General features: G+C 39.5%; 1 protein-coding gene across 1 annotated transcript; it reads right to left on the bottom strand.

Moving 5' to 3' along the window:
• Nucleotides 1–577: 577 nt before the first annotated feature.
• Nucleotides 578–14,138, bottom strand: hsd3b7 (hydroxy-delta-5-steroid dehydrogenase, 3 beta- and steroid delta-isomerase). The gene is made up of 6 exons (XM_023299506.3): nucleotides 13,933–14,138; nucleotides 11,669–11,824; nucleotides 5,542–5,650; nucleotides 3,822–3,921; nucleotides 3,145–3,307; nucleotides 578–1,714 (listed from the first exon to the last, which is right to left on the bottom strand). Exons 1-6 carry the CDS (start codon nucleotides 14,090–14,092, stop codon nucleotides 1,302–1,304), a joined length of 1,101 nt encoding a protein of 366 aa, XP_023155274.1. The 5' UTR covers nucleotides 14,093–14,138; the 3' UTR covers nucleotides 578–1,301.
• Nucleotides 14,139–14,977: the final 839 nt, after the last annotated feature.

Here is a 14,977-nt window from a genome sequence, read left to right as displayed (position 1 = left end):
TATGAAGATGTAGTATGCTGAATTCATCTGTACTTTTCTGTAGGATTATATCAGCAGATATATCTTCAATCACTTATATGTCATGAAAATCCCCACATCTTCAAATTGCTTTGTATAGTTTGGCGAAAGCAGCTGCAAATTTTCTGAGGGATTTGTGAGTCATTCATATGTTTTCACTTTCAGTGTTGTAAGGTTTGCCATGACAAACCTAACCAAAAAATGGGGGACACCCAGGCATGCTGGAACAGTGTCAAGGTATTGCGCAAAGGAACTCCCTTTTACTGCATCTTAGTCATACGTTTAAAGGCTTTCCCACTAGTGCTTCAGAATGTAAACACAATTATTGTTTCTGTGGTAACATAACAATAGTTACCATTCTAAAGTGATGAAGTGAAACATAAATATGGAAATACAAACAGTGATTTAAAATTATGACTCATGTCTCCAGGCTACACCAGCTTATGTAATGGTATATGTTGTGCATCGTAACAAAATATTAGATCAGTATTGGAAATAAAAACATTAGAATGCATCCCTCCCAGAAATCAAGTGAAGAGTCACAAAAAGAAACAAGACGTAGAACATATTAAATATCCTTCTATTAAAAGAATTTAGTAAAAGAAATTAACAAAACAAGAATATACATTTTTTACAATAATTTTACCAACATTTTACAATTTACAAATCATTCAAAATAGAATACTTATATTAGTAAAATACATTTCTGAATTGTGATTCTATTCGTCATTTACTTGGCAACAACAGTCTGTGATGTACAAATTTTTCAGATGTCTGGCTTTTGCTGTCAGCGCCATCAAGTGGCTTTGGAATGAAGCTTATACAGACAGTATCAGAGTAGTATTTAGAAACTGTCATGCTTTTAAAAGTGATGTATAAAAGCACCATTGTATAATTGCACTTCCATGTCAGATGTTGCCTTTTCCCTTTGTTCTCATGTTGAACACTGTTCTCCCTTTAATACTGGTGTTCACACACAGAAATTTGTTCTCAGAGGCTCAATTTAAAACCTATTATAAATTTTAAAATTACATAAAATACCATGAAAACATTCTGATTTTGAGTCTGAGGTGAACAATTATTTGTTCCTAAGCAGGCTTTCTGTATGTATGTGTATACTGTATTAGTTGCATTTGTTGTTCTGAAAGCTCTGTCATATACAATGCATACTACGAGGTTATTTTTACTTCCAAGTATCCGCTAACCCCTCACTTACATACATACCAGGGATCCTGCTTGTCTACATAGTAATCTCTGTGTGCGTAGCAGTGGTTGCGGTTGCACTAGGAGTCTTTGGTTTTACTTAAAGGGAATGTGTCGATCCATTTCTGTGTTCGGGAGAGACATTGATCCCAGTCATACATGGGGCGATACTGGAAATATCGCTGGGCTTTATCTGTGCCCACTGTGAAGGTGGTACTAGCCACAGCTAAGGTGTAACTGTTCAGTAACGGTGTGTAGTTGTATACGGGGCTCAGTATCCAGTGGAGCATGTCATTAAACATGGCCATCAACCAGAGCACCAGTCCTGGGATGCGCTTCTTTCTGAAGTTAAATGAGGAGAGCAGCATCATGTTGAAATTCTCGTAGCTTTTGTAGGGCGAGTCATCGTAGCAGAAGAAAGCTTCGCCTCCGATCTTCTGCGGGTTTTCTCTCAGCGCTCGTGCTGCCAGTAGATGCATCCAGGCCACATTACCTAGCAACACAAACAACTTAGTGAATACCAGAGGGAATGGTGGAAGACGTACTTTAGGAATACTTGAGCAACAAAAAGGTACTTAAGAGTATGTCTCTATGCTGAAGAATGAACACTCAGTGTGTTTTTTTGTCTTTCACATTTTATGGCCCTGTTAGGAACTTTTCTTTTAACAAGTTCCTATCTATAATGTGTAAAAGCTGAACTCAGAGACAGAAAGTACAAAGTAATGTCAGTTATTGTATTGTATACAAGTATATAAGTATTGACCCCCTTCAAGTCAGTATTTAATTTCTGCATTAAACCTGTGTGGATACATATCAATCAGCCCTGCACATCTGGACAACACTGCAATTTCATGTTTAATATTTTTAATTTATTGATAGTAGTTCGCAGAAATCCACTTTCACTTTCACATGAAAGAGTCTTTTGTAAATTCTTGTCAAAAAAAGGTACAATAAACTGTGGTTCAATGGTGAAAAGTCATGAAAGGGGAAAACTTTCAGTGTTATTTATAATTTAAATTTTCCTGAGTGATCCAGCAAAATCAAGACATTTGTTTTCTAAAAGGTTTCTATCCAACAACATCAATGCAAATGCAAAAACTATTGTAAAACTAGAATATAGATTTTTAATAAAGAAACAACTTCTCCCTTTAAAGTTAGAGAGGGAAGTACATCGAAATTGTTCCTCAGAAGAACTCTTGAGTAAATGTGCTGAATTACATCACAGCTGTGACCACATCACACTGACCTCATTGATAACGTGTGCTAACGTGCACGTTTCAGCAACTGACAAAATACCTACAGTGTCCTAGCAGTAAATTTGATTCCACCAGTTTTGTGATACCAGCATCTGGTACGGCCGACATACTCAGGTTAAAATGTCATGTTGGTCATTATTTATGTGGTCAGGACAGGACAGGTGTGGACAAGCGATACCATGAGGATGGTAACTAGTCATCATTACAGCAGGAGATGTTTACTGTGTTCATACAGCTGTTAAAGCAGATGTTGACTGATGGTGTCCATCTGGTACTGTTCAAAAAATCTATAAAACACCCAAGCTGTGAATCTTTGTGATGCTGTTCCATGTATCTGTCTCACGATGTTATAGCAGTAATGCTATGAACTCACTCACTAGCAGGTGTTTAGGAGTTTATCTTACTAGGGGGTGCAGTGGTAATACTGTGTAGCTCTACTGTGAAGATTTATCAGGTGCAGAAACCTTCAAACTTCCTGTGTATTGTGGGGGAAATAACTCTGCGTGACAATTTTACTTCTGCTTTCAGCTCTGGTCTGAACATAAAGGCCTTTACCAGTTGCAGTTTAGTCTACTCGCCTGTGCTTTCAGAGGTAAAAATAGAGCAAATCACATTCAAGAAGTGCTTTAAATTTGGTGGCTGCGACTCACAGGAACAGTCATTTTACCTGCATAGACCCGGCCGTGTTCAACGTGGTCCGGGATGCCACCGATGACCACGCCTCCTCTTTGAACACTCAACTCGTAGAAGTCCTTAATCAGCGGATGGCCTTCACCGTAAATCCCCGTCGGCCTCAAGGAGCAAGTGTACAAACACCTTCCATTCTTCAGCTGATTGGGAACAGGACAATCACTCAGTGTTAGGAATCAGACAGGACAGAAACAAAACTAAGAAAACAGAAAATTGGTCACAAGGAGGGCTTGGATTTTAATTGTGAACAGCAGGAATGACACCACAGCAAAGCCATAAGGGAGGTGATGTGATGTTTTTGTGGCAAAGTTGCACAAGAAATCCCCACACTGTGTTTTTTCCAGGCTGGACTCCAAACGAATACATGATAGCAACTGCTCTCACATTGTGTTGCACAGTCTTCAGAGTCTAACATTACAATAATACACTGTATCTGGGTTAAGTTAATATTTTTTTGCATCATTTTATCATGATTTCAGCATTAGCAAATCTCTAAAGTACACAAAACACTTCAAATATGCTTTTAATATATCTTCCTACAGTTATTTCTTTCCAAAATGTTGCCACTCCTAAGACTGTAAATGTGCAAAGTGTGTTTAACAAGGGAGAAAAAGGAGCATTTATTGGTGAAATGAATTGTAAAACATGCCGTACCTTTGTGCCATTAGCGTCAAGCACTATTTTCTCTGCCTTTGCCTTGGTTTTTGGGTAGGCCATAGTGTGTTTGACGAGGTAAGGCGTATCTTCATTCCCCCTGTACAGACAGAAGTGAAACACTGAGTGAGGCGCTCAGCAGAAAGCAAGCAGGCTGTGCTTTCTTGACCTTGCCACATGTATGAGAGGAATGTGTTTAAACAGGGGCCAAATGGACAGCTCAGAAATGAAGACTGCACAGAGAGAGAGAGAAAGACAGGGAAGATTGTAAAGCAAACAAAGAAAAAAAAATCAGAGTAAGGATCTGGGTATCATGTTTTATTTGAAGCTTTCATCTTAACGTGTTTGCATTTGTAGAGCCTGTGCAGAATCAGTCCTTCCAACAAGAGCAGACAAAGGCTCGTTCTTGGAGTCTGACCTAATGTTATGATGTCAACAGAAACACAACTGCAAAAATTCTTCTGATGCAGCTGGAGTTATGTGCGTGCCAACCTGCAACACGTGCATGCCACCCAACACGATCAGGGGGAGATGCAGTGATTCCTGATACTGCAAACCTTCATAAAAACCATAACTGCCCTTTTGCTGAAATGTTTTAGGCCAGATTTTGATCTATCACAGTAAAGAGCGTCACTTGATTGTAGTTTTTCATGGTAAATAACGCAGGACAGACTTTCCACATTAGTCTGGAATGATTATGTAACATAAATGCCCATGTGATTCTTGTTTCATGCGCTTTATTAAGCTGACTCACAGCTATGCATACTGGTTTTTATATAATCGTGCCTCTAAAAGGTTCCTCTCAAGTACAAGAATTTCAAGGAGCAAAGGTGGTCACATTTTGTTTTGTAAAGTCTTTGTAGTAAATGGACTGAAAGAAGTGGAAAGACATGTTTCAAAGTCACCCTCAACACATATAACTAAATAAACACAACACCAGGTAAAATAATCACAGAGCTCTGAGTCATAGGGGTATGACCTCTTTGTTCGTCATCGTTGTTTCTATTTTGTTAAATTGTCTATGTTATGTTGTCTTTGCATACAAACATAAAAATATTCCATATATAAATTTGAGGATATGTCGCTTCTAGAAGTTTTGTTTTCAGGTGGAAATCCTGTTTCCAACCACATATGATCAGTCAATAGTAGCATCCAAGATGTCATGATCAACAGACAAGACACATTTGTGGATCATTATGAGGTAATAAATCTCCTTTATTCACTGGTTCTTTGGTGAATAACTGCCACTAAACAACAGGACTGTTTTTACGTTGTGTTGTGACAACTGGTAAAGCCTGTTTCAAGTCCTAGACATGTCGCTAAGTGGAACCTTACGTAAGCCTCATCTGTCAAACCAGACAGATTCAGATAGTGGCTTCTGTTTCATGTCTTTTCATTCCACGTTCTTTCTACTGAAAGGACTTAAGACAACACTGATTAGACCACCAGGATACTGTATGTGTTCCTCATCATATCTTTTCTGCGTGGGCCTTGCGTTTTCCACGATGGTGCATTCAAGGCAAGACGAGAGGAAAGACACACGACACTGACCACAGAAAAGGAACTAAAGGAGTCAAAGCATTCCTTCAAACTGGGAGTTTAAATTACAACCATGTGGGCTTGGCGAGGAAAACACTTACACACAGGGTCACTCGGTTGGCATAACAACCTGAATAAACCAGTATATTACAGTAGACAGAAAGATATCTTTGAGTCTTACCTCCTAAAGTGGTCTCCGTTGATGTTGGGACCAATCACCTCCATGCTGCTGGTGTAAACCAGGCACTCAATGTTGCACTCCACACAGGCACCGATGACATTCTCTGTCCCTGACAGGAGAGAAAACATCATTATTTATAGCATAGTGGATGGTTTGGACGGAGCAGAGTGGTTTTTACAAGGAAACACACAAGTTTTTCCTCCAAAACCACATGTCTGAGATTGGCACAGCTGGATTCCTTCTTCATGTCTGAAGGTTCCATTGAAGCAAAACTAACATGATCCTTTAAAGTGAAGTAAACACAGCCTAACATACTTAACAGGATGCAAGTTTTGAAATTAGAATTGGAAGCATAAGGAGAGAATAAACATGCAATTTATTAAAGAGGCAATGCGATCCACGTGTTCTGCTTAGCTGATAGGAAACTATTGTTCTCTCTGTGCCATAAAACCCCGACCTTTATTATCATCAGTGGACACACAGTGGAAAGAAATACGGTCACTGCGTAGTGGAGGAAACTAGATCTCTCATTATTGTATGCAACACTTTTTCCAAGTGTTTCCAGTTTCCCATATTAAGGCTGCTGTTGACTTTAAGTAGGCTGGAGTCAAACTTGAATCGCACAGGACACGGTTCACTGTACAGTCACACTCGGTCCAGTTTGGCTGAGGATGAAAACTCCTGATGAGGATCCGCTGGAATCTGTTTCAAGTGTGATAATTCATAGTTCACACTTTAACTTGCTTATTGTGCAGCTGCTGGGATGTCAAATCAGTCTGAGGGCTCCAACAAGGCAGAAACAGAGATTCACAGCTGAACAGAATGAGTCTGAACATGGTGCAGTGTAACGACTGGAAACAGCACTAATTACCATCCTCTGTAACTAGCACTAATCACCATAAACAGCAGGGATTGTTAAGAATGGAATTACGTTTACAGGTATTTAGTCATGAGTGTTGAACAAAATGAGACTTTGTCACGATGACTGCTCTCAGTGAAGTATTAAAGGATCACCAAAGTGCTCCAACTATTAAATTAATCACCGTTTTTTTTTGGTAATCGCTAAATCGTTTTCAATAATTTTGGACAGGAAAAATGGAAAATCTCTAGTTACAGCTTTTTAAATCTAAACATATTCTGGTTACTTTTTCCCCTATCACAGCACAGTGGAAATCTTTTGGGCTGAGGACAAAACATCTAAGGACATCGTCCTGGCCTTTGAGAAACACTAATCAACTTTTTTCACCATTTTCTGATATTTTATAGACCAAACAACTAATCAATTAATTGAGACAATAATCAACAATAGAAATAATGATGTGGATGCAAATATGTGCATCACAGTTCCTGTCAATCTCTTGTGTTGAGGTAATTTGCTAAAGGAATGAAAAATTTGACCTGCTAGAAAAAAAGATCATGGTCACTGGGATTCATCCTCTGAAAATCATAAATAGTTGTCCAGACATTCAGTTCTGGACAAAAGTGGCAGACTGAGGTTATCAGTATTGCCAGCTGTGGTGTTAGAATTATGAAAAACCAAGCAAATCTCACCTCAAGACAAAAATATTTCACTTATCCAAAAGTATTCAACTTCTAAATACAAGTAAAATCAAAGCATAGGTAGTCAGAATGGTTTGTTCAAAGAAAAACACACATTTAATGATAAAACTGCAGGTGCACTTAACAGATTTTTCTTTACAGAGGAGATTCTGGCTCGTCAAACCAGGAAAAGTACAGATAATAGATAACTGGAGTACATTTAGGTGAGCCACTTCCAAAGTCCTGGTTTTGTGCTCATTGTTATGACTTACTGGGACATCTGATGATCCATTACTGGAATTTGTTCCCACTGGGCTCATCAACATCTACTGCTGGGTAAAATTCAGCCTCTCTGGGACTGTCGTAGCTTTAGATAAGAGGTTAATTCTGAGAAGTACATTTTTATCTCTGAGATGAAGAATAGGGAGTTAACGTCCATCTGAAAAATGATGTGATGCAAGCATAGAAACCCTCTGAGACCAACACAGGAGAAAAAAACATGATATTCTTGTAATATTTCTCCACTGGAGGAAGCCAGACTAAACCGCCGTTGCTGAAGAAATGAAACCGAGTCATGGCCTTGGTTTCTGTGAGAGCTTTACACAGGTGCATAAACTATATGCAGGAATTTGATTGTTTTTGTTGCATGGAAAAAGTACAACATAGTAATTCCTTCTAAAATCATCAAAAGCACTCTGCTCGATCACCTCTGACTTGCTTGAAACGTTTTAATCATGAACTGTGGATATTTAAAATGGTATCTGGGAACTTTTAGCTTGATTTATGAAGGACTTTCCAAGATAATCCTTTTTTGGAAAAACTGCCAGTCAGCCCACTTCAGAATGTTTTTTGCTCACTGAAATTTGAAACTGTATGAACAACAATATGTCATGAACTATTAAAGATAAAAGCCTCAAATCTTTGCTTGTATTCATTTTAATGTCATTGATTAATAATCTGCAGTGTTGGAATGAGTAAATCAAACAGTCTCTGATTATGGGTGAGTTAAAACATGAAAAAAAGGAAATTATCATGAAAATACTCATCTCTGAGCATGTGAACAAAATAAATTGATAAGGAAGAAGTAGACTAGTGATATTTTCTGAACCATATGTAGCTGCATGTCACAATAATACAGAACAGAAAATTTGGATTTTTAAAAAAAATATGAAATACTTGGCCAGAAAAAAAAGCAGACGAAGTTATTGAGCAGGTAAGACAAGTTGTACCACATGTATTGGTAGATATTAGCAACTATAAAATAGTAAAATATAAATTTAAAATTAAATTAAAAGTATTTGATCTGCTTGTCCAATATTGCAGATTCTGAAACAATGGCATGATAAGAAAAAAAATCAGGTTTTTATTTTAAAACATGCTGAAAGACTATAAACACTTTTAAAGAACATTTTATTTCAGAAAGTATTTGACACATAACATTTCCAAAATATCTTCATAAATATCCATATTTTACGTAATAAAAATTTCAGGCAAATCAGAGACGGTCGAGCAGAAATTGTTTGAAAAAGCTGATGATTTGAGATAAAATGACCTGGTGCCAATGTGAAAGAAATCTAAGCCTCGTCTAAACACTAAAACCTCCAGACAGGAATGAGTCAAGTATTCACCCATTTCAATCAACAGTATGAGGTCTGTTGTACTCGTTTTTTTTTCGAAACATTGTTTGAAAAGCCCCCAGTTGACTCGGCTTACAGATGACAAAAGCAGCTTTTGTCTGTTTGCTGAATCACTGCAGATGATTCCCAGTCAAATAGTTCCACCAGAAACCATTTACCTAAAACCAAATGTCAAACTAAATGCATTCACACATCCATTTTTCTATTAATGTGAACGGCGTCGTCAGTTCAGATCAATTAAAGACATGTTTTTTTGGTTTCATAAAGGACATGTGGCATCCTGCTGTCAACAAGATTGTTTCCTGAGTCACTCAAACCTCCTGACCAGAGACACGTTAGGAATTCAGACAAATAAGCTGCAGTATTTCCCGGACATGTGTTGTTAAAGATGAGACTGGCAATATTTTCTGTTAAGCCTTACGCTTAATGAAATCCATTATATCATCAAGCTCAACAATAAGGATTGTGTGTGTTTCCAACACTGGATGAAGTTTATTCCTCTGAGCCATGGAGCTCCATTGTTGTCTAGACACGATTCAATATGAGCTCCTTTATTAACTGAACCTGGGGCTGCGGTTCAGTCTGAGTTCATCCTACATTCACCAACCTGCTGCTGTAAATACTCACTAAAGCACCAAATGTGTATTCATCGTCTACGAAAAAAATGCAGAATTTTCACTTGATTTGCTAAAGACATCATGACCTAGAGGTTTTTTATTTATTTATTTATTTAACTATATATTTGGGCTGCACATTGGCTTGGTGGTTAGCAATGTTGCCTTGCAGCTAGGAAATTCCCCGGTTTGTATCCCAGCCTGGGATCTTTCTGCATGGAGTTTGTATGCTCTTCCAATGCATGTGTGGGGTTTCAACGGCTTCCTCCCACAGTCCAAAAAATATGATGCACTAATCTCACTGAACTTTGGGCTGGCTGTGAAGCAGTTTGTGCGTATCTGCTAGCGGAAAGTCCTTGACTGTCCTTTGATGATTCTAAATTATCCATAGTGTGTTTGTTTGTCTTTGCTGTGATACACTCAAGCCCCTCGGCAAACCTAATGAGGATTAATCGGTGTGTAGATAATGGATGGATGGAGCTATATATTTGTGATCTGATATTGAGGGAGGACAGCAATGTTGTCAGTTTTGATCTCGTCAGTGGATTTGTAAAGAAAAACATACATCGATGAGCCACAACAATAAAACTGCTGACAGGGGAATTGAACAAAATGCTCTGCTGGGAAACTTTGGGTCCTGGCTTTCATGTGGATGTTATCTCGACACGCACTGCCCATCTGAAAATTGTTCCGGTCTACGCTCACCTCCCAATGGCAGCAGGACAATGCCACGCTGCAAAAAGTTCTCAGGAACAGCGTCAAGGGCTTTGACTCAGCCTATAAACTCTGACTTTGCCAACATTCCTGTGCTGGACAGAGTAGGACACCAGCAGAGGTCTGGTGTTCACGCCCTGATGGGTCAGAGCTGCTTTTACTGGCATATGGAGGACCTACGCAGTATTACACAGGCGGTTTTACTACAGTGGCTGGTTCATGTAGGTCAATGATATCATTAGTTTTACCCTTTAAAGACCCCCTCCAGGTGAATATCAAGTTTTTAAACCTTGTTAATATGGCCACGTGGTGATTTTTTTATATGCTGGAGGACGTATCACGTGCAAAATACGCAGTCAAAATCATGATTGAGCATTTTCATCTTGAAACTGCAGAGTACCAATGGCAGTCTAGGAAAACTTCCTGGGTTTTAGACATAGCAAAGCTAAAGCTAAGGCCCATCCTGTCAGCTTACAGGATGGGACTTCTTGTGTCATTCTCCTTCAGAATTAGTTTCAAACATGTACAACTAAATCACTCAAATACTTGCCAGTGTGTATGTCAGAACAACGTGGGTGAGCTGGTGTGCTCGAGCTCTACAGAACTGCAGGAATTAATAGATTCGCACATTTTCAAAAAAACATCAGTGTTGAGTTACATCTGAGCCACTTACAGGCAGGAAGGTTTTCATGGATACAGCTTGGAAATATGTAACTTTGGCACACAGGGATGATATTTGAGAGATTTAATAATTGACTGCAGCTGGAATTTAATAAATCAGCTCTCAAGTCAACAGGATCTCAACAGTGAACTGGTAAAGTGAGAAACTAAATCACAAAAGAACAAGGTTAAATGAACTACACAGAACACCTTTGTCACATAATGCAATGAACTTTACACTTTGCTGAGTTTTAAGGCTCTGTAACATCAGTGCTAAAGGCTCCAGCTGATATCATGGATCATTATTCAATCTAAACATTTTGGTCAGGATTTTTATTTGGCATAGTTGAGTCGCCAACTAACACAATTTAAAACCAGACAACCGCACTGACACACACTCTCTTTATGCCACTCAGGCATCTATAAAAATAACCATGTGGTGCCTGTATTTAGTCATAGTTACAGTTGCGGTGAATGGTGGCACTGTTACTGTGAGGTTCCCAAAAGGCACATCTAAGAGGAAACTCTTGGCTAACACCCAAACTGACGAAACCCTTATATGGATTTCTTTGCATTTTAACTTATTAGCACAGTGACATCATGTTGTGTCCGGCTGACAGTTAAATTCTTGTCTGGGTGGAGAAATGCCTCTCTAATAGCATTAACAGCATCAGGTGACACTGAAATACACACTAATAGCATTAGGCAGCTCGAGTTTCAACTTGGGGAATGCGATACAATAGACCTTTCAGTGAACCATTCATTTAAGAAAAAGACACTAGCTTTTGAGCAACTTCACCCCAGTAATAGCCACTCTCAGTCAAGGAAAGCACTCGGAGACCCTGGCGTGACATTCCCATGAAAAAACATTCATAAAATCTCCCCATCCATTCATGTTTCCTCTCCACCCAGCCACCAGTTTCCCTTGTTGTCACTGGGACCACTCCGCCCTTTAGTGCTCACCTACGACGTTGGCAGAGTAGATGAGTTTCTCTGGGACTCGGTGCCAAACGTCCACCAAACTGGCCGTGTGGATGACGACGTCGACCCCCTCCGAGGCCTCCACCACTCTGCTGTAGTCTGTGATGTCTCCCTGGATGACCACCACCTTCGTCCGCTCTGGGGGACAAACAGGAAGTCACAAAGTCACAAACTCCCATGTGATCCAGCAACAACGTCTTCCTAAGAATTCTAACAGGAAGCATAAACACATAATAAATAAAAGCAGGGAGGAGCTCAGTCACTTTGTTTACCGCACGATTACAAAACTTCCTTTTGAATTTATTACAAAAGTGGTTTTCTCGAGAAACGGCTGTCTGGTCTGAAGATACACCCTGCAACATACTGGCAGTTTATCAGGATCATCTTTTATCTGTGATAAAGCCCTTTCTGTGGAAAATTTATTTTAGAAACAGTGTTAAAAGGAAAACAAAAGGGCCTGCTGGCAGGTTTCAAAGGCATGTTGTCATTACAAAACCGCCAAGATTACACCATGTATCAAAGGTAGAAACTACAAAAAAAAGAATCAGATCTAAGCTTAACAAACTTCATTAGATGTCTCTTTTTTAAAAATCACCGAAACTAAATCCATAAGTTGTAAAAGGTTTAAAGCATGTAGAGTCACTATATTTGTTCCCCAGCATTTGCAACACCAGTGGTCAAAATTTTCTGAGAAAAATAATCAAATAAATTCCACTTCAGATCTTTCTTTTTGTAATTTACAGCATTGTAGCATTGTTATACTGAACAGAAGACTTGTTTGAGCTCTCTCTCTCTATTCATCGTTGTGCTGTTTCTATAGAGGTGCAGGACTTTACAATGCAGTGAAAAATGAGCCCACAGTGAATAGAAAAATGTGACAGGAGTAAAGAAAGAAAAAGAAAAACGCCCAGAAGTGCTTGGAGGCTCAGAGGGTTAAAAACCCGACAAGTTAAGGCACTTCACCACATTGATGCAGAGAGCAGTGCTGCTCCTGCAACATTGTTTTGGAACAACGAGAGACTGCTCCCTTGGTGAAAAATAAATTTCAAAATCCAGTTCGCCCTCCAATGACTGGAACTGTGCCCTTACAATTGGGCAATAAAGTTGTGTTATCTTTCATTGACTCCTAGTTTATCTTTGCTCATGCAGCGTCCTTGAAACACTGATAGGTACTAACAGTGCTGGACTTTTGAATGTCAGGTCAGGGATCCTCACTTGTAATTATGCTTGGGACAGATCGGAAATGTTTCCCCTTATTCAATATTTCATGGAAACCAAACACACCAGAGTCAGATCTCTGCTGCTGCAATCGCAGCAGGCTTCAGTCCCTTCATACAATCAATGGCACAGGCTCATCAAGGCTTTTTCCACTGTGGCAACAGAGGCGTCATTTGTGGTTGTGCATTCCTTGCACTAATGAGGACAGAAGCCTTTTGTCGCACAGTGTAATTAACTGTATTTAATGCAACCATATATTATACACGCCTTCTAAACAGGAAACGAGCGTAGTTAATTACTGCGGGTTTCTTCCAGTAAATAGAACCTAAACATGACAAAAACAGATGGCAGGTGAAGCAGGTCTGCTGGTTCCATGGAAGACTCGACACACCTTTCCACTTTAACTAAAAGTGGTGACAGCAAGCTTCAACATCTACGTCCTGCCAGAGGAAATGTTGGAAAGCTGCCGTCATGACTGCAGGCTGACCCGGTGATGGCACAACATAGGAGGGAAATAAATGCTTGACTATGTTGTTGTTGGGTTGAGACACAGAATCCAGCTTTATCTGAAGATCTTGTCACTGTGTCTCACACTGCTGAAACTAGTTTCATTCAAACAATTGCCTTCATCAATTAACCATTTTCAATTAAGAGATGGACTATACTCAGTTGGTCATCAGTATCACAGTTTAGTAAAGTGCACCTTACACTAATAATGCACCAGACAAAGTGTCACTGTGTTTAACAGGAATCTTCCAGTGTTGTTCAAAAAAGATGACTTTTTTTGGGTTAAATTCCTATGTCCTATTCAACCAGAAAAGTGCTGCAGATGTTGCAAACCAGGAAATAAAAACTGAAGCAATGGCTCTATATTAGATTATGTATTGCCGAATTGAAGAAGAAGTAATACTTTAAGAAACAACCGGGTTCAATTCTGCAAAAAAAAAAAATGTACGTGCGTTTGCCAGCAGAGATAAAACCTTAAACGAGCAGATTTCAAAGTGCAGTTCGCCGAATCAGCCGCCTACCTGTGCTGAGTCCCTTTAAATCGGGGTCGACGTGTTTGTCAAACACTCGCACCTCCGCCAGTTTGTCCTCCTTCTCCAGCAGAACCCTCAGGAGGTGTTTCCCGAGGAACCCGCAGCCTCCGGTGATCAGATAGACGAGACCTTGCTGGTGTTCAGACATCCTGACTGGTGCAGAATCTGCTGCAGCTTCACTGAGAGCTGCACGTCTCTGCAGCCGATTTAAGTCAGAGGAGGGAGGAGAGGAGGCGGGTCACATTTCTGCGCACTCCGCCAAAGAACACAGCAGAGGTGTGTGACTGCAAATGTTGGTTTGTCTGTTAGCAACATTGCTCACAAATGGTTAACAGATTTGGATTTCAGGGAAGGTCAGAAATGACACGTGGACCAAGTGATTAGATTTTGGTAGGCGGCTGAAACTCTGGATCTATGGATTTGTTAAAGACTTCTGTATCATTGTAAGATAGGCACGGAGTCAGTGTAACTATGACAACAAGTGAACACCATGACAACTGATCACGATTGTTATCCTACAACTAATGGACTTATCCGTTGGTAATGATACAAGGAACAACTGACTAAACAAGAAAATATACAGCGGGTGGTGGGAATTGATGGGACTCGGAAACACCTACACAAATTAATCAGTTGTTCCTTGTATGATTTAAGTCTGATTTTTCGTAGGATTGCAATCATGTGATCGTCAGCAGGTAGCTGATGTAGTGACTTGTTGTCATAGTTACAGTGACGCTGTGCCACTATCTGGCAATGATGAAAAAAATCTTTAACAAATCCGTGGATCCAGACTATAAGCCGCATCACTGCCGAAATCTGATCACTTGGTCTGTTTTTGAGTAATGTTGCTAACAGACAGACAAACCTACACGGATCTTCACATTAATAATTAATTAATAAGTAATTGTGGAGGTGTCCCATCAATTCCTGCCGCCCTGCATAGCTACATTTTAAAGTTTCCTCGTCTGCCTTAAATATTAAAAAGCTGCTCAATGCATGAATGAAAATTATCCAATTATGTTAACAAAAACTG

Source organism: Amphiprion ocellaris, chromosome 19 (genome assembly GCF_022539595.1).
Source record: "Amphiprion ocellaris isolate individual 3 ecotype Okinawa chromosome 19, ASM2253959v1, whole genome shotgun sequence".
Taxonomy (NCBI): Eukaryota; Metazoa; Chordata; class Actinopteri; family Pomacentridae; genus Amphiprion; species Amphiprion ocellaris.
Note: the sequence above shows the minus strand (reverse complement) of the source record. Positions and strands in the feature narration are given on the sequence as shown.